The sequence below is a fragment of the Taudactylus pleione genome, unplaced genomic scaffold, assembly GCF_031769625.1.
Source record: "Taudactylus pleione unplaced genomic scaffold, aTauple2 ptg000155l, whole genome shotgun sequence".
Lineage (NCBI taxonomy): Eukaryota > Metazoa > Chordata > Amphibia > Anura > Myobatrachidae > Taudactylus > Taudactylus pleione.
The window spans coordinates 6,075,840-6,099,948 of record NW_028284557.1 but is presented as its reverse complement, the minus strand read 5'-3'; the positions used below and the strand labels follow the sequence as shown (position 1 = coordinate 6,099,948).

The window sequence follows — 24,109 nt, the reverse complement described above, 5'->3', positions numbered from 1 at the left end:
TTAGGCGGCGGGGAAGGGGGGGTTAGTGTTAGGTACTCCCGTGGGGAGGTTAGGGTTAGGCAATCCCCTGGGGAACTCAGGTTTAGGCAGCGGGGAAGGGGGGGGTTAGGTTTAGGCACTTAGGCTTAGGCACTTAGAGGGGGAGGTTAGGGTTAGGCACCCCTAAGGGAGGGTTAGGGGGGGGAATTAGGTTAGCGATACTTACCTTAGGGACGATCGGGATCTTCACCCATGTTGGGCTGCTGCTGTCGGGATTTGAACCGCCGGCGGTAATACCTACTACACTCGTGCAGACTGGGGGCTTTCTAGCAGTGGTGGATTTTACCGGGAAGGCTGCAGCCCATAGCAGGCGCGTAACTAGACCTAGAGGGGCCTCATAGAAATATTTTCATTGGCCCCCGTAGAACCTCGTCCCCCCCCCCTCGGTCTGCAGACCCCCCTCCGCACTCCTTTGGACGCTACAGGCAGACTCCCTGCCATAATTACAGCTGCCCAGAGCATCTTGAAGATGCTTTGGGCACTGCTGCACATCCAAGTTTCGTCAGCCTATCCCATTATGCACAACATCATGATCCCCATGCACAAAAGGGATCAGGGCCGGCAGAGGGCACTCAGGGTCCTTGTTACGGCTCTGGGTATTCAACATTACTGATGCACAAGGCAGTAACATGCCTCTTTCCTCAGCGACATCACTGCCTCCTAGTGATGTGAAAGTAGTTCCCCCCACAAAATATTTGCCTCCACTCTGGGAAGGTGATGGGAAGGTACTTTAAATAAACTGTCCCAGAAATATTAATGTATGTAAATTGAAAAGATGCCAGAGCAGTCTAGAACATGGAGAGCCTGACAAAAATTATGAGACTTGAAGAATAAGAGGTCAAAAAAAGTCACTTATATAAAAATAGAATATGCCGTAGTTATTAGAGATTGCTTATCTAACTGTTAGAGAACTAATAGTACTGATATTACATAAATAAAAATAAAAAAACTAATTAAACTATTTGCAGTGTCAGAGACTAAATCTTGTTGCATTGAGGATAGGCGCGTACCGGTAAGATGAGGTAGTGCTTGATTTTCTGTAAGTGACACAATGACAAGACAAATCCTTTGGGGTTTCTTGTGCTTTCTCGCACCAGGAACACTCTGTGGGTGGAAAGAAAGGAGTGTCTGTATTAAAGAGAAGGGGAGGAGGCTCCTGCTACCATTTCATCCTATTCTCCATGAGTATAACAATACAAATATTGTGGTTATTTTTCGACCAATAACAGCAAATTTTCAGTTTCAAACAGTCATTTCATAGTAGAGGAATGTTTGAAATGTGACATGGCTATCACATGGATACTGCCAATAGTCGTCCACCATTAAATAAATGACTTTTATTGTAGTGATGACAATTTAAGGCTGTACTATTGATTGTCCATGGGTTCAAACCATCCTTAGCAAATCACTGATGGTTTAGCCATCGATGTCTGAGTGCTACACACGGTCAGACCTCAGCCATCGTACTGCCGTTGTCGATGTGTTCTCAACATCGTACACCACTGCCGATTACAATAAAAAAAATGGTTGAACCATCGATGGTCGTTGGCCATCCCTAATTTATTGTTTTGTACATGTACTTTTGTAACTTTCACTAAAAACCTTACTTTCTGACTTCTGCGAGGCTGTTTAACTATACATGTATCTGCGAGGCTGTGTAACTATACATGTATCTCATTAGGCAAAGTCATTTCTTACTGTTGCATTTTATCACAATACAACTGTGCTAAGCTTTCTACATTTGATACAATAGCATTAAGCCATAAAGGAAATGGAAATAAACAACTGCCTGCTCATATAGCTACAAAGTACATAAAGAATCTAAAAAGAAAAAGATATACATTTAGTATAAGTTGCAAAAGGCTCAGTTAAAGTTATATGAAAGTAGACAATCCCTTTATTTATTTCATGACACGCCAATCTTAAATCATTGTAATATACAAAGTTGGGATTACAGATAGCATTTGTTTAGGTAACATAAATGTAAAGCAGACCTAATTTTAATTACATACATGTAACTTATAGTTTTTTCTACCATCACTCAGAAATTCTTGTGATCAATCCAGCTTGATGTAGTGACAGGTCGTAATCACTGCCATAGGGCTATTAGGGAAGAGTGCACGGACCAATGACATAAATTACGCCCACAACCACAGCAATTTATGACATAAATTGTAGCTAGATGGCAGCTACAGACAGGTTGTGCTAAACTATGGATTGGGCAGGATTCATTGAGACAGTTGACAGAATCCTAAAACAAATCCCCAGCATTCTATAGGAAACTTATCTAAAACAAATGAAGAAGTCTGGTAATACAGTGTTTACAGTAAACATGATACTGAGGTGATCTGATGATTAATACTTTATATCATGGCTGTTGTTTGTAAAGAAATACAGAATTAAAGTGTGCTGATTCAGAGTAACTGACAACATGATGACAAGGATGTCACTTCTTACCCATCTACCATTCCTTGTTGGGTTATGAGGCGTTGAGTTTCATCTCGTGACAGACGCCCATGGTACCACGCCTGAGTCTTGTGTATCACTGACAGCGTGGACAATAACAAACATTACTATTACTTTTGCAGTCATGCTCATCTGTGTATCATTAGTTATTGCATGAAGAGGAAGCAGGCAAAGGTTCATACTGTATTTTGTGTTCTTACAGAACATGCAGCTTAGAGAAACGGACAGCATGCACACAAATAAAATACACATAACATAAAGGACATACTACAACACATAGGCACTGCAATAATATGTAGGGGCTATGAAGGGCAGTGAAACTGCTGCAGTACAAATGCCATTTTCACCTGCTCTCATGTTAATGCACCATACTGTATTTTATTAGAGCTTAGTGAGGGGGTGGTTATATAGTGGTAGTAGATTGCACCTTGATGTGATGTGTATACTGTTTCCAACTGCATGTCTTCAGTCAATTTACAAAAGGTGTGCTGAGGGTGTACGCCTTGCAACGTGCAAGATGGATAATTAGGCATACAAGTTTGTGATTGGTATTTGCTGACCTTAAAAATAGGTTTAATGAATTTTAAACAGTCTGTAATTTACTCTGTGTGTGCCTTTAGATATCTGTAACCTGGAGATGAATAATCGGGTTAGCTTGTTAATGTCAATTATTAATAACTTCTTTGACTGTTTCCCTATTAAGAAATTTATTACAAGTCATATGGCCCTTCAGCAAAGGCTACCTTTAATCAGAAGAGCAAAGGAAATAGATTTTTGGCAGAAATGCACTGTTACAATAGAGGTGAGAAAAGCAATCACTAAGCCTTCTGCACATACCTGCACTGCTGTGTGTAGTCTGGCACGGGGTTGGCAGACTATAACGATGGGTTGTTTTTTTCTGTTGGAAGGAAAACGCCACTTTATACAGTATACGCACATACAGCTGTAATGTTATTTTGCAGGTGGTAATAATGTGCGACACGCCCACTAGGTTTGATATACAATTACTATTGGAGCAAGAACTAACCAACTGGGCAGTGCCATTTCCACTGAAATCTTCACCATGGGAAGGACTGCACCTGACTGCTGCTGATGCTACAACCACTTAAATGAAGTTTGTGTAATTTCTCCAATAAATTATCAGGAGTTCATTAATTGTACAGAAATTCATGATGTAACGATATACTCACTCTCCAAGACTGCGCCTCTTCAATTGCGACAGAGAGAGCTTCAAGTGGGTTCTCTATTACTCGACCTGTACACCCCGAAAAATCCATTGGAACCAAAGTGCTGTCAGATACGCTGTGCTGCGGGTGCAAAACATTCAGTTACAGTCTATTACCTGTATGCTTCCCTTTCTGTAAGTGCTGCGAGGGGAGGAGACCTTCATGATTTCTCTCATGTGCAATTTCTTAAAAGATATTTTAAGGGACATTGGGACCTTCCATGAAAATCAAACAGGTAACTTAAGTTTGAACAGCTAATCAGATGTTTCCTTTCATTTAACTAGCTGTTATAGAAACATGACAAGTATTATCTGGTTGGTTGCTGTGGACAACACCATCTACTTTTACAATTTCCATATCTGTCCCTTACTGGGGGTCTGATTCAGAGCCACAAGCATAGCTTCCGCATCGGCAATTTTTCTGCAGCGCCCATGCATCCAAGGCCGTCTGAGGTGAACTTTTTCATCTTTGCAGATCTGCCCGGGGCGACTCCGAGTAGATCGGAAGTCAGCCAGATCAGCATTTGCAGCAAAATGGGTTAACTGGCAGGCAACACGGCCTAAGCCCATAAGCTTGACATGGGCATGTTGTGGGCGTGTTAACAGAATTGTGGCCTATTCAAATATCCGACAATTTCAGACAGATCTTTTGCAGCCAGGATAGGGCTGGTACAATTCTGTGCTGATAATAATGGCCGCTGCTTTCACAAGCTGGTGTATAAGGTAGGTGCAGTCGCACAGCTGTGGCCAACTCTGTATAAGGGCTGGTAACGGTGGCAATTTTCAAGCCCGCAATACTGCGACCACTCCACTTACAGCTATGAATCAGGCTCAGTGTGACCTATTGTACACTGTGAAGAGGGATGTAAAACACATGTCACTGGGGACCTCTGATACTGCACAAGTTAACAATTGACCATGCGATTCCGTAGCTGTGAATGTGTGAAAATATGCTAATGGAACAGAGGCCAGGATTTGTACTGAGACACCCACTGGAGCCATCGCAGCTGTCCGCAACTGTGTACACATACACAACATTAGTCGCAGATCAGACAAACATGGACTCCTCGAGTAAGTCTATGGTCACTGAGAATGGCAGCCATAACTGCGATGCCGAAGCCCTGTTTCCTGTGTATGGGATAGCAGATGTAGGTTGTGACACGCCCCTGAAACAGTCGAGACACGCCTGCGTTTTTAGGGCACCACTCCACGTAGCCTCCACCAAAAGTTCCCTGCCGGTCACTCACACTGCAAATAAACACTTGCAGCCTATGACTACGATAATATATCTTGACGCAGTTACAGAAAAAAATGCTCCATTTGCGTAAACATTGGCCTAGCGTACAACTCTGAATCAGGCCTGATAACTCTCTAAAAAGTGTATATGCCCTCTATACACAGAGGGGGCAGCTATTTTGTGGACTGATCCATTACTCATGAGACTAGGGAAGGGTATCCCAAACTCCATCCCCAAGGCACCCTGAAAGTCCATGTCTTAAGCATATCCATGCTTGCTGTATAATTAAACTGACTGAGATACTAATTAAGTCACTTGTGTTTAAGTATGGATATTCTTAAAACCTGGACTCTTAGGGTGTCTTGAGGACCAACTTTTGGAAACCCTTCCCTAGGGAATAGCATTACTGAGGCATTGCACTTAATAACACCTTAGTAATGTAATAGGCTTATTTCAATATATGGTAGATGTAAAGTAAACTAACTGTACCTGGTTCTAATTGGCAACTAGAACATTGGCCTTTATTTTTGTGTGGCCACCACAGCTCTATTGCATTAGAACAAAATCATGACTAGCACTGACTATTTCCAAATCTCATGAGAAAAATATAAATGACATCATCTGTAGACCGATCATTGTACATAAGAGAAGGGAGCTATGTGCACCTTTGGGCTTGAGCACAGAGGTTAATGCAGTGTCGATGTTGGATGCAGTTAAGCGATTTTTGGCTTCTGCGCATGCACCGAAACCACACTGCGCACATGCGGTGATGGGGTTGAGATGGCGAACACAGTGGAGGATTTATTCACAAAGTGAGTGACTTTGAGAATAGTCAGCAATTGGGGGAGGTAACGGGTGGTAGGCAGCTAGTGGCCCCGGCGTCTTGGGTGAGACGGACATTCTGAGATGGCATAGGGTTGCTCAGACATTTGATGTTTAGTCTCTTGTACGTAAGCAGCGGATGTGATATGCCAGAGGTGGGTGTGTCTGTGCAAAAGACGACGGCTGCTTCATTGGCACAGCTCTAGCCAACCTGTGACTCTCCAGCTGTTGTGAAACTACAAGTCCCAGCATACCCTCCCAACCGATCATCTGGTAAAGTATGCTGGGACTTGTAGTTTCACAACAACTGGAGAGACACAGGTTGGCCAGGTCTACATTAGCATATTTTCCCAAATCTGTTGCATACGGGATCGCAGCAGCGATGGGCAATTTGTGCATATCTGAATCAGGCCCATATTAAGAATACCCAGCAGTATAAAGGTAAGATATGCTCAAAATATTCATAATTGCAAGAGGACTCTATGGGTTATATTTACTAAAGTGCTGGTTTTTAGAAGTGGAGATGTTGCCCATAGCAACCAATCAGATTCTACTTATTTATCTACCACCTTCTAGAAGATAATAGCTAGAATCTGATTGGTTGCTATGGGCAACATCTCCACTTCTAAAAACCCGCACTAGTAAATATAACCCATAGAGTCCTCTTGCAATTATGAATATTTTGAGCATATCTTACCTTTATACTGCTGGGTATTCTCAATATGGGCCTGATTCAGATATGCACAAATTGCCCATCGCTGCTGCGATCCCGTACGCAGCATACTTGGGAAAATATGCTATTGCAGAGCTGGCCAGGAGTAAAGAACAATGGAGCGGGGGGGGGGACGTGGAGGGTAGGGGGAGATGTGGAGGGTAGGGGAGATGTGGAGGGTAGGGGAGATGGAGAAGTCCATCTATCATATCCACTAGAAGCCGTGTTGAGTTCTTTCATTAAAAACAACTTGTTTAAAGAAATAGTTATACTGTATTTAAATTAGGGATGTGCGCCGGACCATTTTTGCCGGATTTGGATTTGGATTTGGTTCTAATTCGTCGTCCGGCTTTGGATTTGGATTTGGATTTGCCAAACTGCGGTGACTGGCTTTGGATTTGGATTTGGATTTGGATTTTTTTACAAAAATTGACAAAAAAAGCTAAAATCACATAAATTGGTCTTTTTTTTCTTCCTAGAGTATTATTAACCTCAATAACATTAATTTCCAGTCAATTTAGACCATATCACAGCTTATAATATTGTTTTCAACATTATTGGCCAAAGGTTGCAGTGAGCTGACTGGTTACTAAGCGACAAAGCAGCGGCACAACGACACAGACACCACAGTATAAAGCACATCTATGACACATTGCCACACAGCAGTGGCAGAAATGAAAAGTAGTGCACCCACCCAGTGGGGTACGGCCAGCAGAGTCACAGTACTTGTTTACAAAGTGGGCTACGGCCCTAGGAGTCACAGTGCACAATCTTATTAGCATTACACCGCACATAGGGCCTGATTCACATTAGACACAAAGTAGTGTCTCTTATTTATGTTACGACACACAGTAGTGCCCCTTTTACACAATGCCCACAGTAGTGACCCTTTTACACAATGCCCACAGTAGCGGTGTCCCTTACACAATGTCCCCCAGCAGTGGTGCCCCCTATGCAGTCCCCTTAGTAGTAGGGTCCACTATGCAGTGCCCCCAGTAGAATGCCCCCCAGTAGTATGCCCCCCATTAGCAGGCCCCCCCCAGTAGTATGTCCCCCATTAGCAGGCCCCCCCAGTAGTATGCCCCCCATTAGCATGCCACCCAGTAGTATGCCCCCCCAGTAGTATGGCTCCCCCAGTAGTAGGCTGCCCCAGTAGCAGGCCCCCCCAGTAGTAGGCTGCTCCAGTAGTAGCCCCCCCTGTAGTATGGGCCCCCCCTGTAGTATGGCCCCCCCTGTAGTAGGCCCCCCCAGTAGTATGGCCCCCCCAGTAGCAGGCCCCTCAGTAGTATGGCCCCCCCAGTAGCAGACCCCCCCAGTAGTATAGCCCCCCCCAGTAGCAGGCCCCTCTGTAGTATGGCCCCCCCAGTAGTATAGCCCCGCCCAGTAGCAGACCCCCCCAGTAGTGCAGACCCCCCCAGTAGTATAGCCCCCCCCCAGTAGCAGGCCCCTCTGTAGTATGGCCCCCCAATAGTGCAGATCCCCCCCAGTAGTATGGCCCCCCCCCAGTAGCAGACCCCCCCCAGTAGTATAGCCCCCCCCAGTAGCAGGCCCCTCTGTAGTATGGCCCCCCCCAGTAGTATTGCCCCCCCCAGTAGCAGGCCCCCCCCAGTAGTATTGCCCCCCCAGTAGCAGACCCCCCCCAGTAGTGCAGACCCCCCCCAGTAGCGCCCCCGGACCTTTGACAAGTAAAAAAATAAAACTTACTTGTATCCCCGCTCCCGCGCCGTCCGCTCTGTCACACGCTGAGGAGGGAGCCGGAAGACGGAGCTCATGTGTGAGCTCCAGCCGGCTCCCTCCGTGCAGCAGCCAATGAGAGTCTGTGTGACTCTCATTGGCTGCTGTAACAAACACACAGCTGCCGCTGGCGGCTGTGTGTCTGTGTCTCTGTAGGGCAGAGCGCTATCACTGCGCTCTGCCCTACACGCGAGGAGACCTGATGTCGGATTCTCTAGTGAGAATCCGACATCAGGCGGCCGCCGTTCGGCCCCGAACGGGGATCCGAGTCAGGCGGTGAACACCCAAACAGGGTTCGGGTGGACTCGGATCCCCAATGTTCGGAGCGGTTCGGATTCCACAGAATCCGAACCGCTCATCTCTAATTTAAATATAACAAATGTGTCCCAAATGACTGTTCTGCTGGCAGTTTGGTGCATTGTTTTTTTCCTGCAGGAAGCTGTTATCTGCCCCACAATCCAGGCTAGAAAATTTACCTTTTGCCCTTTTCACTTTCAAGTTACAATAAGAATTTTAATATGATTTTGCCCTGTCTTGCTAATGCTGGCCATACATGCTACAGTTATCGGAACGGCCCGATAATTGTAGCGTGTATGCGGGTCACCGAGGGTTAAAAAAAATCGCTCGGTCGGGCATGCCGGATTGTTCAGCATGCCCGTCCGATGCGATATTTATGAGTTAAAATGTCGCATCCGGCAGTGTGTGCCCAGCTGCGGCCGACAAACAGGCATTTCCTGTGTTCATCTGGACGTGTATGCCCAGCTTTAGTAAACTCACACTGACATTAGCTAACGGCAGTGAGCATTAGAATTGTCACACCTAAAAACACCCAATAATTATTCTTTATTACAATATGATTGCAGCTGCTGTCATCTGCCACAATTATGGATGTTAGGACAAGTTCCGGAAATTAGCAAATGTAGATCATTTCTACAAAAATGCACAAAGTATGTTTCCATGCACTGTGAATAATTCCAATAGGCTAATTCTCAGTTGCACGCAAAGTGCCTGTATTTGGAAGCCACTGTATGTATTACCACTGCACAATACTGGAAGCCACTGTATCTATCACCCCCACATAATGCTGGAAGCTACTGTATGTATCACCACTGCACAATACTGGAAGCCACTGTATCTATCACCACTGCACAATACTGGAAGCCACTGTATCTATCAACCCCACATAATGCTGGAAGCCACTGTATGTATCACCACTGCACAATATTGGAAGCCACTGTATCTATCACCACTGCACAATACTGGAAGCCACTGTATCTATCATCCCCACATAATGCTGGAAGCTAATGTATGTATCACCACTGCACAATACTGGAAGCCACTGTATCTATCAACCCCACATAATGCTGGAAGCCACTATATCTATTACCACTGCACAATACTGGAAGCCACTGTATCTATCACCCCCTCATAATGCTGGAAACCATTGTATCTATAACCACCGCACAATACTGGAAGCCACTGTACCTATAACCATACATGCCGACTATCTGGCTGCCCCTTCCGGGATGGAGCAGCCAGATCGGCATTACTGGGGGGCGTGGTCAAAAGAAGGGGCGGGGCCGGCAAGATGAGACATTTTTGCGGGCGGGGTGGGGGCGGAGCCATTCGAGCGTGTCATTTTGCCACGCCCCCGCTACACACTGCCGATACTACAGGCAGTGTGAAACGAGGGGCGGTGCCAAAATGACGCGAATCGCGTCACCGTCCCCTTAGCTGCCGGGAGACTTGCAGTGGGACAGGAGGGGTCGGCGGCAACCGGAAGACTTGCCTGCCATCCCGGGAGGTCGGGAGCGGCACCCGATTTTCGGGAGGCTCCCGACCAAATCGGGAGGGTAGGCAAGTATGCCAATAACCCCACATAATGCTGGAAGCCACTGTATGTATCACCACTGCACAATACTGGAAGCCACTGTATCTATCACCACTGCACAATACTGGAAGCCACTGTATCTATCAACCCCACATAATGCTGGAAGCCACTGTATGTATCACCACTGCACAATACTGGAAGCCACTGTATCTATCACCCCCTCATAATGCTGGAAACCACTGTATCTATAACCACTGCACAATACTGGAAGCCACTGTATCTATAACCCCACATAATGCTGTAAGCCACTGTATGTATCACCACTGCACAATACTGGAAGCCACTGTATCTATCACCCCCGCACAATACTGGAAGCCACTGTATCTATCAAACCCACATAATGCTGGAAGCAACTGTATCTATCACCCCCACATAATGCTGGAAGCTACTGTATGTATCACCACTGCACAATACTGGAAGCCACTGTATCTATCAACCCCACATAATGCTGGAAGCCACTGTATGTATCACCACTGCACAATACTGGAAGCCACTGTATCTATCACCCCCGCACAATACTGGAAGCCACTGTATCTATCAACCCCACATAATGCTGGAAGCCACTGTATCTATTACCACTGCACAATACTGGAAGCCACTGTATCTATAACCCCCACACAATACTGGAAGCCACTGTATCTATCACCCCCTCATAATGCTGGAAACCACTGTATCTATCACCACTGCATAATACTGGAAGCCACTGTATCTATAACCCCCACACAACACTGGAAGCCACTGTATCTATCACCCCCTCATAATGCTGGAAACCACTGTATCTATCACCACTGCATAATACTGGAAGCCACTGTATCTATAACCCCCCCACAATACTGGAAGCCACTGTATCTATCACCCCCACATAATGCTGGAAGCCACTGTATCTATCACCACTGCACAATACTGGAAGCCACTGTATCTATCAACCCCACATAATGCTGGAAGCCACTGTATGTATCACCACTGCACAAAAATGGAAGCCACTGTATCTATCACCCCCATATAATGCTGGAAGCCACTGTATCTATCACCACTGCATAATACTGGAAGCCACTGTATCTATAACCCCCACACAATACTGGAAGCCACTGTATCTATCACCCCCTCATAATGCTGGAAACCACTGTATCTATCACCCCCACATAATGCTGGAAGTCACTGTATCTATAACCCCCACACAATACTGGAAGCCACTGTATCTATCACCCCCACATAATGCTGGAAGTCACTGTATGTATCACCACTGCACAATACTGGAAGTCACTGTATGTATCACCACTGCACAATACTGGAAGTCACTGTATCTATCACCACTGCACAATACTGGAAGTTACTGTATCTATCAACCCCACATAATGCTGGAAGCTACTGTATGTATCACCACTGCACAATACTAGAAGCCACTGTATCTATCAACCCCACATAATGCTGGAAGCTACTGTATGTATCACCACTGCACAATACTAGAAGCCACTGTATCTATCAACCCCACATAATGCTGGAAGCTACTGTATGTATCACCACTGCACAATACTGGAAGTCACTGTATCTATCAACCCCACATAATGCTGGAAGCTACTGTATGTATCACCACTGCACAATACTAGAAGCCACTGTATCTATCATACCTGCACAATAATGGAAGCCACTGTATCTATCACCACTGCAGACTGCACAATACTGGAAACCACTGTATGTATCACCACTGCACAATACTGGAAGCCACTGTATCTATCACCCCCACATAATGCTGGAAGCCACTGTATCTATTACCAGTGCACAATACTGGAAGTCACTGTATCTATCACCCCCACATAATGCTGGAAGCCACTGTATCTATCACCCCCGCATAATACTGGAAGCCACTGTATCTATCACCACCGCACAATACTGGAAGCCACTGTATCTATCCCCCCCTCATAATGCTGGAAGCCACTGTATCTATGACCACTGCACAATACTGGAAGCCACTGTATCTATAACCCCCACACAATACTGGAAGCCACTTTATCTATAACCCCCATACAATACTGGAAGCCACTGTATCTATCACCCCGACACAATACTGGAAGCCACTGTATCTATCACCCCCGCACAATACTGGAAGCCACTGTATCTATCAAACCCACATAATGCTGGAAGCAACTGTATCTATCACCCCCACATAATTATGGAAGCCACTGTATGTATCACCACTGCACAATACTGAAAGCCACTGTAGCCATCATCCCCGCATAATACTGGAAGCCACTGTATCTATCACCACTGCATAATACTGGAAGCCACTGTATCTATCACACCCACACAATACTGGAAGCCACTGTATCTATCACCCCCAGATAATGCTGGAGTCACTGTATCTATAACCCCCACACAATACTGGAAGCCACTGTATCTATCACCCCCACATAATGCTGGAAGTCACTATATGCATCACCACTGCACAATACTGGAAGTCACTGTATCTATCACCCCCACATAATGCTGGAAGCCACTGTATGTATCACCACTGCACAATACTGGAAGCCACTGTATCCATCATCCCCGCACAGTACTGGAAGCCACTGTATCTATCACCACTGCAGACTGCACAATACTGGAAATCACTGTATCTATCACCCCCACATAATGCTGGAAGCCACTGTATCTATTACCACTGCACAATACTGGAAGCCACTGTATCTATCACCCCCATATAATGCTGGAAGCCACTGTATCTATCACCACCGCACAATACTGGAAGCCACTTTATCAATCAACCCCACATAATGCTGGAAGCCACTGTATCTATCACCACTGCACAATACTGGAAGCCACTGTATCTATCACACCCGCATAATACTGGAAGCCACTATATCACCACCCCACAATAATGGAAGCCACTGTATCTGTAACCCCCACACAATACTGAAAGCCACTGTATCTATAACCCCCACACAATACTGGAAGTCACTGTATCTATCACCCCCTCATAATGCTGGAAACTACTGTATCTATCACCACTGCACAATACTGGAAGCCACTGTATCTATCATCCCCGCACAATACTGGAAGCAACTGTATCTATCACCACTGCAGACTGCACAATACTGGAAACCACTGTATGTATCACCACTGCACAATACTGGAAGCCACTGTATCTATCACCCCCACATAATGCTGGAAGCCACTGTATGTATCACCACTGCAGACTGCACAATACTGGAAACCACTGTATCTATCACCACTGCACAATACTGGAAGCCACTGTATCTATCACCCCCGCGCAATAATGGAAGCCACTGTATGTATCACCCCCGCACAATAATGGATGTCACTGTATGTATCACCACTGCACAATACTGGAAGCCACTGTATGTATCACCACTGCACAATACTGGAAGCCACTGTATGTATCACCACTGCACAATACTGGAAGCCACTGTATCTATCACCACTGTAGAATAATGGAACCCATTGCATCTATCACCACTGGACAACATTGAAAGCCACGGTGTCTGTCACCACTGCAGAATACTGGAAGCCACTTTGTCTATCACTACAACACAATAGTGGAAACCAGTGTATCTTTCATCATTCATAATACTCGAAACCACTGTATCTATCACCACTGCAGACTGCACAATACTGGAAACCACTGTATCAATCACCACTGCAGACTGCACAATACTGGAAACCACTGTATCTATCACCCCCACATAATGCTGGAAACCACTGTATCCATCACCACTGCAGACTGCACAATACTGGAAACCACTGTATCTATCACCACTGCAGACTGCACAATACTGGAAACCACTGTATCAATCACCACTGCAGACCTGCACAATACTGGAAACCACTGTATCTATCACCACTGCACAATACTGCAAACCACCATATCTACAGTATCACCATTCACAGTACTGGAAACCACTGTATCTATCACAACTGCACATTACTGGAAACCACTGTATCTATCACCACTGCAGATTGCACAATACTGCAAACCACTGTATCTATCAACACTGCACAATACTGCAAACCACTGTATCTACAGTATCACCATTTACAGTACTGGAAACCACTGTATCTATCACAACTGCACAATACTGCAAACCACTGTATCTATCACCACTGCACAATATTAGAATCCATTGCATCTATCACCACTGCACAATATTAGAATCCATTGCATCTATCACCACTGCACAATATTAAAATTGCATCTATCACCACTGCACAATATTAGAACCCATCGCATCTATCACCACTGCACAATATTAAAATTGCATCTATCACCACTGCACAATATTAGAACCCATCGCATCTATCACCACTGGACAATATTGAAAGCTACAGTATTATATCTATCACCACTGCACAGTACTGAGAGTCACTGTATTTATAATCACCGCACAATATTGAAAGTCACTATATGTATCATCAGAGTAATGTAGAATACTAAAAGCCATTGTCTCTATCACCACCACATACTACTGGAAGCCACTGCATATACAGAAGTGTACTCATACATTATTGCCGCTATTGTGTCAAACAGCCCCTCTCAGCGTGCAAGGTCCCATACGACTCTGCTTGCACAGAGTGTAGTTTTTGCATTGTTTTGCCTGAAAATTCACCTTAGTCGCAATGTCATGCCACTAAGATGCACTAGGACACTGCATCGATAATGATATGTGATACTTGTATATCTGTGTGCAGCTGTTTATCTGTATATGAATTTTGAAGCACTACGATGCCGTGACTGCCGTTTTTTTCCAAGTTCTGTTGTGCTTCATTTACAGACTCGGTCACACACAGATATACAATGGTCGCTTATCAAATGAATCAGTGCAGTCTCCTGGTGCATTAAATTGCAGCTCTGACGCATTTTCATGAGAAAAAGTCAAAAGACTTGCGGAACAAGTAGAGTCGCACAGGACCTCCATGGCGTATTGAGGCTAGATGTATGAGGACACTCTGTATTACCATAGCACAATACTGAATGTCATTTTAGAAGGCAGCATTTGCTACAACATAAATTATTACATTGTACTTGTCATTTACACAAAGTGGAGGCAGACAATTTGTGGGCTAAACTAACGTGTTACAATCTCATAAATATTACACAAGTCCTCAAGAGGGCATCTCCACTATTTATGGACAATGGGTATAATTTGATGGTTTAACGTATTTGACAATTTGATGGTTTTAGGTATTTGACCTCATATTTGTATCACAACATAATATATCTGGTTTTAAGAGAAAGATAACTAAATGATGAATTATCAGTAATATAATGCAACTGGCAGCATAGAGGTTAATAGTGACCTGGAAAATAATGTAGCTGGGCCTGTAGCTGAGAGTGTATTGCTCAGTGTGTGTGACCATTATCTAACTGCCTGCAAGCATGAATTTCTGTGTTGTGCATCGATACTATGGACTCTGACCCAGAGGCTTACACTCATTCTCCAATATGTTTGGTGCTGTAAGTTCTGTTTTGGAACACACTGCGGCACAGTATAATTGGAGAGATGAGACTGAAAGCCTAGAAGTACACTGCAGGGTACTGTCTCTCATCAGCACAGTTCTTATTCAATGGGTTTACTCCACATTTAAAGCTGGGTAGTATGACCACAGGTCTGCAGGTAACCATAGAAATAAAACTGTGTGGGCCAAGCTTTAGTAAACTTTGTGAAGAGCTAATTATTAATTATTATTAGACAAAGCTTTTACAATACACTATTACAATAATGTTCACGATTAGCCGTTTCCCCACCCACGACAGACCTACTAGCTCAAGCAGATCAGCCTGTATTACCTGTTTTTTTAGTTCTGTCCAGGATTGGGGACTGCGTCTGGAGAGCTGATAATTTTTATAGAGCTGGGCGCCATACTGTAAAAGAGAGCAAAAGGTGAAACTAATAGTTACAATCTATACCTAATACTGTGCTGTACAGTAGGGTAAAAAGCAAAACATAGGGCCTGATTCTCAGTTGGGAATAGAGCAAGATATAGCAAGTAACAGTGCATCTTGGTAATGCCATGCTGCACTACAAGTGGGGCAGGTGGAAAATGTACAGAGAGACTTAGGGGTCTATTTACTAAGCAGTGTTAGCAGACAGAGTGAAAAGTGATAAGAAAGTGCCAATCAGCTCCCAACTGTCATCTCACAGGCTGTGTTTGAATAATGACAGTTGGGAGCTGATTGTCACTTTCTTATCACTTTTCACTCTGTCTCCTAATAATGCTTAGGAAATAGACCCCTGTGATTTGGGCGGGGGGGTGTCCAAACTGAAACCTAAATTGCAGTGTAATAATAAAGGTGCCCAGAATTTGTGGGCTACATACAATAGCAGCCAGTATTTACGCTACATGCAAAATAATGTATGTATTTGCACCCCTTGCATTGCAACATGGCTTGTCCAGGTACACAGATACTTGCTCTATCTTGCTTTATTCCTGACTCAGAAACAGGCCCATAGTCCAATAAAAGTCAGTTATTGTTCAGAGCAACAGAAAACTTGGTTTCCAGACTCACCTTAAATAGACGGATTGCAGTAAGCCAGCAGGTGCGAGACTGTTCATCCTCACTGCACAAAACCTTCAGCCCTTTTGTGCCGCTTCGCATCTTGTAAGGCTGGAAAGAGGTGGTACAATGAATGTCTAAAACAATTAGACTGATAAATATTGCGCTAAGGCAGCACAAACATAAAGAAGGGCTCTATAGATGTTTGCACAGCACATACCTTCAAACAGAACCCAAATTCTGTGGGGGCGCTATAGAGCTTCTTGCCTTGAGTCAAGCAATAAGCATTGGATTCATTCACATCAGCAAAATACTGTAAGTGCCGAGGATCCTAAAAAGTGTTAGATTGTATAATCAAACATTTTATCAAGTAAATGTATGTGAGCATCAGTGAATGTTATCCTTTTTATTTTATTTAAAAATATGTAAAACAATCATGGACACTAATAAAACAAGACAATTGTGGATATTACATGTATAATAATAATTTTGCAAAAAACCTTGAACTTAAAGTGTGGGACTTATAAGTGCCTCGCAATGCCTTGACAAAAAGCCCCTTCTATATGTATCCTTTTTGCAAAAATATGATACATTAAATGCTCCCAGCGAAAGACCCAAACCATAGCATTAATTAAAAGAGGAGGTGGTTGTCAGACCTTTACATTACTAAGATTTACGCGGGACTGTAATTTTTCAGACAATCATCTCCATGGCACAGCTGTCAGATCCATCCTTTCACCAATATGCTGTAATAACAGGCAGCTAAGAATAGCCTCTCCTGGGGGTAAATTTACTAATATTCATGTTTGAGCGAGATTGCATTCTCGTGTGTGTTTAGCCTGTTTTTCTAACGCGCAAATTTACTAAACAGCAAACACTGGCAAACAAGCAGGAATCGATCAGCCACACACGTGTGAATACAGAAACACAACTAAATACACCTTCAAACCAACTCTTAAGTACTTTCCATAGGAAACAATAGAACTTGTGATTTACCAAACAATTATGTTTTCAAAGTAGCCCGTAAAATTTGCAAACTCGCACCAAAAGACACTTTTCAAATAGACTACATCCTGAGCAGCATGATCTGCAGAAACATTCACAGATCAGTGTGATCTGTGCATGTTTCTGTCAGATTTTAAGTAATAAAAAGAGTTAATTGAATAAAAAAAAAACAGCACCAGGCTCCACTAGCGGCAATGTAATGTTGCAGCTGGCGGACACACTTGACGGGGTCCCCCGGCCAAAGCACTCGCACCCCACACTAGTCAGCCCAGGCTGGGGATCCCTAGGTAGGTGGGCATGCCCCCCAATAAAGGGAGCTGCCCTCCCCAGGGTACCCCAGACCCAGACTGAAACCCAGGGTTATCCTCTACATCCCTGACCGGTGGGTGCGGAGTTGATGGGGTCACTAAGTATTGTAAAAGTAAAATGGTCTTTAACAGGGGAGGTAGTGGTGCCAGCAAGCATCCCCCGTATGCCGGTACTTGTGGAGCTACAAGTACCAGCTTGCAGGGCATTAAGGGCCCACTGATGCCGCTATTCCTCCTGTAAAAGAAATATAAAAAAAAGACATAACACAGTAGGTTTTAATATTTTATTACACATACAATCACTGAATCACTCACACGGAATACCCACCTTGTCCCTAGCGCAGTTTTGTCCCCTTGTCCAGTAGAATCCACGAATGGTACCTGTAAAAAAAATCCATACTCACTCACCCCTTGGTGCAGGTCTTCTTCGTTCCAAGTAGGCATCCACGGACTTGGAAAATGTTTTAAAAACGCTAATGCGGAGTACCATCCTCATAGAAATGCATTGGCTGAGCCTCTGTCTCTCAGTCAATGAGCGGTTCCTTTATAGACTTTAGTGGTGGGAATGCACATTAATAAACATGCTCTGTCAGACGGGCTCCGCGTTGGAGTTTCTTTATTTTTTCAAGTCCGTGGATGCCTATATGGAATGAAGAGGACCTGAACCAAAGGGTGGGTTAGTATTTTGTATTTTTTTTATTTTTTATTTTACAGGGACGAACGTGGATTCTACGAGACAATGGGGCAGACCGGCGCAAGGGACAAAGTCAGTATGTAGTGTGAGTGGGATGAGTGATTCAGTGAGTGTATGTGTAATAAAATATTAAAACCCCTGGTTTTCATGTAATTTTTTAAAATATTTTTTTACAGGAGGACTAGTGGTACCAGAGGGCCCTTAATGCCCCACATGCTGGTACTTGTAGTTCTACAATATTAGCTTCATACAATTAATTAACACTATCAACCCCGCATCCACCGGCCAAAGATGCGGGAGATAGCCTTGGGCTTCATTCCTGGCCTGGGGTACCCTGGAGAGGGGGGACCCCTTTATTGACAACGGTTCATTAAATACAGAGGACCCCTACACAATTTGTTCTCCGTATTTTTTTAACCAGGACCAACTCATAGAGCCCAGGGCTGGTTATGCTCTTGAGGGGGAACCCACAACATTTTTTTTTTTTCATAGTTTTTACACCTTTCAATAATACACAATACACATGTGCAGCCTGTACATATCTCACTGATGTGTGCAGGCTGCATGTTCAGGTGTGTTTGGCTGCGGTCAGACACAGGGAACACAGGTAGAACACACGATCATATACACCATTGGAAAACATGATTCAGTGAAACACGTTTCTTCGTAAACTTGCAAGTTTGGTCTGGACAAACTCAAGCGTGTTCAGGTTGTGTTTATTCTCGACCAAACAAAAATTTTAATAAATCACTAAATCTACCCCCTGGTGTTTGGCACCAATACAATGAAGGTGTTTGGAGTTGTGCAGTGGACAGAGCAAACCCTTTAAGCTTGCAATCTACTAGTGATTCAACCCAATGGAAAATGTATAGATTATTTCTAGGTAGCACTATATTGATATTTATCACATATCATTTGCATATAATGTATCGTTGCGCTGAATAATATGGATGGGATAATGCTTCACTTTCTGTTGCAAAGTAAAATATTGTTAGACACCGACACTACAGTGTTGCAGGTCCCAGAGTATCATGAGAAATACAAGGCTTGTTTGGTTTATCCATAAGCACCGCACATCATAGAACTGTCATTTTGCTTTTCTATATGACTCAAAATCCTATTTCTAAAGAGATGAAAACATCTATATATATATATATATATATATATATATACACACACATATACACAAACACACACTAAACAGCATGTGTAACATCAACATAAGAAAAATTATCTGTTTGATATACTGTATATTCATGATGCATTTTAATCTGTTTGATATACTATACTGTATATTCATGATGCATTTTAAGGAACAGTTCTTGTCTGGCCCTGTGGATTTACCTTGGAGGTTCCTTTGGCAGAGTAATAGAGGCCTGAGCGGCGCAGGAAAAAAAAGAACCGCTTCCACACTTTACGTCCGCTCTCCTTCATATGTAAGTAGCCCTGGATCTCCGGCCAGCTGCCCGAATTGAGGAAGTTCTGTCAGAGAGATTAACCGTCAGAATAAAACAGATTACATGTGTTTAAACTAAAGTGATCTTTCTGTAGGAGCAATCTAAACTCATTTCAGTCGTCAGGCCTCTGTAATTCTAAACTGAACGGTGCTTGCTTCAGCCTTCTCCAAACTGTCCAGTCACTGTACAAAATGTCCTGGACACTGTCAGACTATCAGCAAGAATGTAGTAGACCAGACTTATAAGTATGAGCTGTCTATTGCATAGCACGTCAAGATCCTTGGTTATACTTGTCATTTGCTTACCTGAATGAGCTCAGAATGAGAGAGTCCTTTGTGTGCTTCTAAATTCCCTGCTATCATATCCTCGGGGAATAATGCATACTGAGAGAGAAAATTATAATGTTGATCAGATAATTTTTAGTTTACACATGACCCCAGCACACATGAGGTAGTAATGTAACAGATGCACTAACTTTCCTGGGTAGTTTAGCAGTTGCAATAAATAGTGCAGTACCCATCAAATGCAACCAATCATGCAGCACCCATCAAATTCAACCAATCATGCAGCACCCATCAAATCCAACCAATCATGCAGCACCCATCAAATCCAACCAGTATTGTAGCATCCATCAAATGCATCCAATAATGTATCACCCATCAATTGCAACCAATAGTGCAGTGCTCACAGGATGCAACAAACAGTGTATCTCTTGGGATTCGACAACTACTGCTGCATATCAAACTTGAGCTAACATTCCTATTAAGTGTTATTGCTGCTGCCAACAGCTTTTACTGGCAAGCTAGGGGTTATAGCATGCAAAGCTAATTTGTCTCTCTGTCCCTTCTGTGATGACACCATCATGAAGCAATATAGTAAAGCTGCTGCTTATTAATGTACTTGTACCAACATATAGGAAACTGATCTGGATGGCACTGATGGGCAGACATTTCTAAGTAGATATATAGTGCCTGACTGAGAATCAGTTGTTGTGACGGGACAGCTACTTCTACCTAACTTCATTATTCACCCAAACTTCAATGAGAGTGTAACAATGTTAACATAAAATAATGAATGTAAGTAATTATACCATCAAAGAGAAACTATTCATTTTTTTAAGTTTTTAAGTTTACAGTCAGTACTGACAAGATTACAAGTAATGCAGTTAGAGTAAGATAAGTTAGCAATGGTTTTTCACCGTTAGATCTCTTTAATTTAAAATCAGGTTCCTTATGCTCAATCCACCGCTCCTAATAATCACATGATACAAAAGTACAATGGCCAAAATATTTTTACGGAGCTAATTAATCCAGAGGAGTATTACAATAGCACACTTCAGTGGCTGAAGATAGTGGAACATGTAATTATTTAAACAGGACGTGTGCAATCATGTATCTGTCTTTGTGTAAACATAAGGCTCTTTGTGCTCACCGGAGATCCCCGGAACAGTTCATACTTGGCAAAATTTTTACGGAAAATGAACTTGCTGTCTCCTCCTGCAGGCCACATAGCCTGCACCTCCACCACTGACTCGTGATCTTCAAGGCACCGTTCTGCAAGACAGGAGAACATAAATACTACAACAGTAGTGGTGACAAGACATCGCCCTTACAATTTCCAGTGAGTCTGCCAAAGAAGACCAACTAATTGGTTTAAGGGTTTAAAATGAAAAGGCTAAAAGTAAGGTCTATATTATATTGTTATATTATTATCTTCTATCAGTACTATGAAATAGTTTCTGCTTTGCGCTCTGTATTTAGCCTTTCCTGTGAGTAAAACCTGTAACTGAATTACGATAAAGCTGGTTTTATCATTGGCTCTCAACTTTTTTTTTCATTATTTAGGTCTCATTGATTAGCTAGTTTAGCATTTAGGGCCTGGTTCATAGGTGTACGCAGTGTCGCTGCCACGAGCTAGCGGAAAATGTCTTTAGTCTATGCATGCGTCCCAGCCACACTGCGCATGTGTCCTCATGGTTACTGCCAGGAGCCGCAGAACGGATTTGGATACAGAGAAAATTTCAGCGGGCGTTTCAGGGTGGTAATAGGAGGGTGTCGTTAACGTGTAGCGGTCAGCGACTGAATCTTTTGCCGCAGTTGCCCTGATTCCGGCAGTCACATTCAGACTGAAATTCTGTGCCTCCATAGGGCGGGTGCAAAGCAGTGGATTAGCTCTGCATCCAGTGGGCGTCTCTGTTCAATTCCCATCGGCTGCGGCATTAGCATAAAGACACAGTAATGCTGCAGCATTAGCATAAAGACACAGTCATGCTGCGGCATTAGCATAAAGACATAGTAATGCTGCGGTATTAGCATAAAGACATAGTAATGCTGCGGCATTAGCATAAAGACACAGTAATGCTGCAGCATTAGCATAAAGACACAGTCATGCTGCGGCATTAGCATAAAGACACAGTAATGCTGCGGCATTAGCATAAAGACACAGTAATGCTGCGGCATTAGCATAAAGACATAGTAATGCTGCGGCATTAGCATAAAGACACAGTAATGCTGCAGCATTAGCATAAAGACACAGTCATGCTGCGGCATTAGCATAAAGATACAGTAATGCTGCGGCATTAGCATAAAGACACAGTAATGCTGCGGCATTAGCATAAAGACACAGTCATGCTGCGGCATTAGCATAAAGACACAGTAATGCAGCTACAATAGCGGGTATCTCTGAATCAGGCTCTTAGTGTTCATAGTGTTTTTATATGTCTCGGATTATACATATAGCTAAGTATTACTATTAATTTTTTTGTGCCAAAATGAACATACAACAGTTGCTAGTGCTCCTCCTGACACCCCAGGGCTGTGAGGGTCAGGATATTTAACAGTACCATGAGATACTTTTGCTACCGGCCCCAGTGTAATGCGCATGGCTTCCTAAGACAGCTGCCAAATATACCAAAATAATAAAAAAAATAAAAATAAAAACTGTTGTAGGCCAAAAAGAAAATAACATATTTTCTTATTCTGTGCTCTTTTCCAGCCATATGATGATAACTGTTTCATTAAACCGTGAGTAAAGTATTATAGCAAAAATGTAAATACGGCATTAGGAAAACAAACTACTTTTTCTTTCTCACCAAGCCCCAGATGTGGGTGTAGCTCGACTAGAGACCAGCTCTCATCGCCCAGACAGTGCGCTCTCTCCACCAGCATGTCACACAGGTGTCGAGCTGTGGCCCCTGCTGTCACTTCCAGTGATCGACATGTACCATCTTCACTAAACACCTTCACCATCTGCTCTCATAGGAAAAGGAACATGTTTCAGCTAGGACACTCATTTACGTGGTAGCTCAGAATATATCCTCTCTCTCTCTGTTTTTCAAATTATGATGCATGTCTGACCTTTGGGCTATATATAGTGGTCCAAGACACCTATGTTACATGACAAATGCTCATGAACTCAAAGTACCACAGGGATGGCTGGTTTTTAGGGAGAGATGTATCAAGCCTTGTAAAGAGTAGACAAGAGGACAGGTGGAGAAGCTGCCCATAGCAATTAATCAGCTCTTAGTTAGCATTTATTAAGTACATTGTATAAAATGTTAGGTAGAAGCTGATTGGTAGCATGGGCAACTTCTCCACTCTTTAGAAGGCTGGATACAAAACTTGCTTGCCAAACTAAATGGGAGAGTGGCCTTTCTCAGCCATTGTCAGGAGGTTTTGGACGACAATTTTCTGCACCTGTTTCAAGATTTCTCGCTGCATCAATCACTCAGTGAATTCATAGAGTATACTTTACCCCGGATAGACAGCATAAAATCTGGCTTTCTGTATTAAAATATTGCTGCAGAAATTGGGGTCAGGTGGGGAGCATTTTCCATATTTAATGGGAATGTCTGCTACTTCTGCCTATCTGGGCGGCAGTTTTTAACCTGATAGGGACAGTAACCGATGATAGCTCTGTTTCATTGATACCCGGGGGAGATGTCTTCGGGTGATGGATATATATTGTGGTACCTACGAAAGCTGCCATCACTCAGTTATGGAGGACCACTGC

At 43.5% G+C, this 24,109-nt stretch overlaps 1 protein-coding gene across 2 annotated transcripts in view; it reads right to left on the bottom strand.

Annotated features, from left to right (window-relative positions):
• The window catches only part of GRB7 (growth factor receptor bound protein 7), a 119,754-nt gene that overhangs the window by 1,967 nt on the left and 93,678 nt on the right, over positions 1–24,109 (bottom strand). For both annotated transcript variants that reach the window (XM_088474722.1, XM_088474723.1), the window contains 11 exons: positions 23,190–23,346; positions 21,530–21,651; positions 20,404–20,481; positions 19,986–20,123; positions 16,855–16,965; positions 16,647–16,745; positions 15,927–16,001; positions 3,696–3,812; positions 3,343–3,403; positions 2,497–2,584; positions 1,050–1,143 (listed from right to left, as the gene is read on the bottom strand). In XM_088474722.1, the coding sequence (XP_088330848.1) occupies positions 1,050–1,143; positions 2,497–2,584; positions 3,343–3,403; positions 3,696–3,812; positions 15,927–16,001; positions 16,647–16,745; positions 16,855–16,965; positions 19,986–20,123; positions 20,404–20,481; positions 21,530–21,651; positions 23,190–23,346 (1,140 nt within the window). The remainder of the gene's footprint in view (positions 1–1,049; positions 1,144–2,496; positions 2,585–3,342; positions 3,404–3,695; positions 3,813–15,926; positions 16,002–16,646; positions 16,746–16,854; positions 16,966–19,985; positions 20,124–20,403; positions 20,482–21,529; positions 21,652–23,189; positions 23,347–24,109) is intronic.